The 3,488-nt window shown below is 44.0% G+C and overlaps 1 protein-coding gene across 1 annotated transcript; it reads left to right on the top strand.

The window, feature by feature from the left end:
- The first annotated feature begins 1,226 nt into the window (after positions 1 to 1,226).
- LOC149287703 (uncharacterized) lies at positions 1,227 to 2,434 on the top strand. The gene has a single exon (XM_089492562.1). It carries the CDS (start codon positions 1,227 to 1,229, stop codon positions 2,202 to 2,204), a length of 978 nt encoding a protein of 325 aa, XP_089348688.1. The 3' UTR covers positions 2,205 to 2,434.
- Positions 2,435 to 3,488: the final 1,054 nt, after the last annotated feature.

The following is a 3,488-nucleotide window of genomic DNA, read 5'->3' as shown; positions in this document are numbered from 1 at the left end:
ATATAGTTTGGTTGGGGCAAGAGTGGCCTCGAGATTCAAGCCCAACTATACCAGGCCCAGAAGCACACAGAACTCCAAAGGCATTTGAAATAGGTTTTTTGTTTTATTCAGGGGAAAAGCAAAACACACACACACATAAGGGTTCACACATGGATTACAACTAAATATCAGGTGGGAGTGGTCAAGAGATGTAAGACTTTCATAATGGTAATACTTTACCTAGGCAGATCTGGATTCCAATTGCTGAGGGTTCAAAATGGGAAGAGAAGTCAGGAGCTCCTGCAACAAGTGGGGTTGGCGAGTGCATTGAGGTGCTTAGACATGTAAACCGACAGACTGTCTGTCTGTAATTGGACTGACGTCAAAGAACAGCCATCCAGGACAGATATTTATACTGTAATTGTTGCTTGGGGGAAGAAACCGAGTGTTCAACAAGGATTAAATCGCTTCAAAATGTTTCCTGGGGGGAAGAATGGTCTGAAACCAAACTCAATGCAATGGGTGCTTGGTGCAAATATCACAGACAAAGGATTAGCACACTGGCTCTCAGGTGCATCTTGGCTCTGAATTCCAGTCGCGTTGAAAAACCAATATACAGCACAATCTGAGGGTGATACTCCCAGATGCAGCACAATAATAACATAGCAGAGTACAGAAACAGATATCCAGATATAGATATTGGCAATGCACTGACCACTTTCCACAGTGAAAAATAAGTGACAGACACAGTTGATTTCATCAAAATCCTTGGAGGTTCTCTCTCTTGAGTTGCAAAATGATACAACTATTTGCAAGCTCTCCTCTCCGACTTCCATCAACTTCACCATCTCTTGTACACAGAACTCCAATCCAATCCACACCAATCTGCATGTGAGCTGCATACTATATTGGTTGTGAGTCATCTCCTGGTGCCAAACAGCATGAAATGACCTCTGCAGTTAGCTTCCATCATGCCTTGGGCTCTGACTCAGGACTCTATGGGAGTCTCACAGGATATGATTTCACCTGTCAATCAAAATATTTTTGCACATGGTTAATGGAATATTTTTTTCAACAGTCCTTTGACTACCTGCTTCCACTGATTCCCTCAAGGCAGTCCCTATTCTTTGCTAGCTCCTATACGTAAGGATTCAATCATACCATGGATTTAGGGACATAAGTAGCAGGGTCATGCTTGGGTTACTCACTTAAACTTTCTTACTTTAATCTCTAATAAGGACGGGTTAATGAGGGCAAATCATGGGGTAACACCCTCCTCTCTTAACTCTGATTTTCAGTCTCATCTGTCATTGTCTTTCTTTACAGAAAAACATTTGAGTCATGAGAGAGTCCACACAGGAAAGAAGTCACATAAATGCCAGCATTGTGGAAAATGTTTTCCTTACAAGTCAATGCTTGACATGCATCAGAGAGTCCACACAGGAGAGAAGCCATACAAATGCCGGCATTGTGTGAAATGTTTTTCTTCAAAGTCAAACCTAGTGACACATCAGAGAGTCCACACAGGAGAGAAGCCATACAAATGCCAGCATTGTGTGAAATGTTTTTCTTCAAAGGCGCACCTAGAGACACATCAGAGAGTCCACACAGGAGAGAAGCCACACAAATGCCAGCATTGTGTGAAATGTTTTTCTTCAATGGCACACCTAGTGACACATCAGAGAGTCCACACAGGAGAGAAGCCATACAAATGCCAGCATTGTGTGAAATGTTTTTCTTCTAAGTCAGACCTAGTGATACATCATAGAGTCCACACAGGAGAGAAGCCATACAAATGCCAGCATTGTGTGAAATGTTTTTCTTCTAAGTCAGACCTAGTGAAACATCAGAGAATCCACACAGGAGAGAAGCCATACAAATGCCAGCATTGTGAGAAATGTTTTTCTTCTAAGTCAGACCTAGTGAAACATCATAGAGTCCACACAGGAGAGAAGCCATACAAATGCCAGCATTGTGTGAAATGTTTTTCTTCTAAGTCAGACCTAGTGAAACATCAGAGAATCCACACAGGAGAGAAGCCATACAAATGCCAGCATTGTGGGAAATGTTTTTCTTCAAAGTCACACCTAGTGAGACATCAGAGAATCCACACAGGAGAGAAGCCATACAAATGCCAGCATTGTGGGAAAGGTTTTTCTGACAAGTCAGCCCAAGTGAAACATGAGAGAGGCCACACAGGAGAGAAGCTACAGAAATCCCAGTAATGAACTAACATTATATTTGTCAAGAAGGAGTACTAAGAATATATTTTTAATCCTGTGGTAATAAGAAAAGGCCCTTATGATTTTGTTTATTAGCTTTGTCTGTCCATATGTCTGTTTATGTTTTAAAGTCATATTTTGTTAAGTTTAGTTTTTAATTGGCAATAGTATAGGTAATTGCTTTGGGTTGTATATTTGTCGTGGATTGTGGATTGTGGTATAGATTAGGTAGATGAGGGGTGGGATTTTTTGCAGCTGGATAGAATAGTTATGGGATTGCAAAGTGTGAGATGTTGTCTGAATAAAATTTTGGGGTAGTAACAGAAAGGGCTAGTTTGTGGGAATGGTAAAGGGGGCCTTTTTACCTGTGGGGCATAGACTGTGGGAATTGGGGATGAGGCTAGGTTTGGAAGAGGGTGATGTTGAACGTTTGGGGTTTTAGTGTATTGTATGGATTGGACTGGGCAGTTCTGGCTTAAACACTGGGTTTCTGTGTGTTCTCAATAAAGTTCTTTGCTATTTCAACACACTGGACTCTTTGATGCACAGAAGTTCTGAATTTGCCCAAACTGACCCTTTTTTCTCTCCTCAGTCCTCAGCTCCATTCCCAGCCATAAGAACAGAAGGGGCACACACACACATACGTGCACAGAAACACACAAACATACAGGATACATAGAGACAGCTATATTTCAAAACTAATGCCTTCCTTTCCTGGCTTTCCCTCCTGAGTCCAGCTCTGCACCTTGGCCTCCATTGCGATCTCCTCAAAGGAAGAAATGAGGGAAGGAAGGGGAGGCTGCTGAACCCCTGGCGCATACCTTCCTTTCCTGCAAAGGCCTCCAGCAGAATAAGCAGCAGCATCTAGGCCTTGGCAATCCCTGCGAATGCTGAGGAGGGGCCTTTGGGGGCATCTATGTATGCACAGTCTCAGCCACTGAAGCCATGGCTGCCCTCACAGTCTGTTCTTAGGGAGGGAGGGAAGTGGGGAGAGCCCTTGTTCATTCAGAGGAATGGTTGGAGGGTCTTCTGGGGGCCCCTTGGGGGGTTATAAGAAGGAAGGAAACCCCTCTTCTTCTCCCAAAGAAAGGCAGGGGGCCTGCCAGGTCTTCTCTCCCTCTTTCGTTCCCTGCCCCCTACTAGGAGGATTCCTTGGGTCCCAGGTACTTGGGGGGTTATTATGAGAATAGACACCGTGGGGACCATTGGAGAGAGGCATGGCCATGGAGGGGAGGGGGTTTTGGAATTCATCTCCCAGAAGCCTCAGCCAATCACCATCCACATGCA

The sequence above is a fragment of the Sceloporus occidentalis genome, unplaced genomic scaffold (assembly GCF_023333645.1).
Source record: "Sceloporus occidentalis isolate IW3139 unplaced genomic scaffold, rSceOcc1.0.p SCAF_57, whole genome shotgun sequence".
Classification (NCBI taxonomy): domain Eukaryota; kingdom Metazoa; phylum Chordata; class Lepidosauria; order Squamata; family Phrynosomatidae; genus Sceloporus; species Sceloporus occidentalis.
Note: the sequence above shows the minus strand (reverse complement) of the source record. Positions and strands in the feature narration are given on the sequence as shown.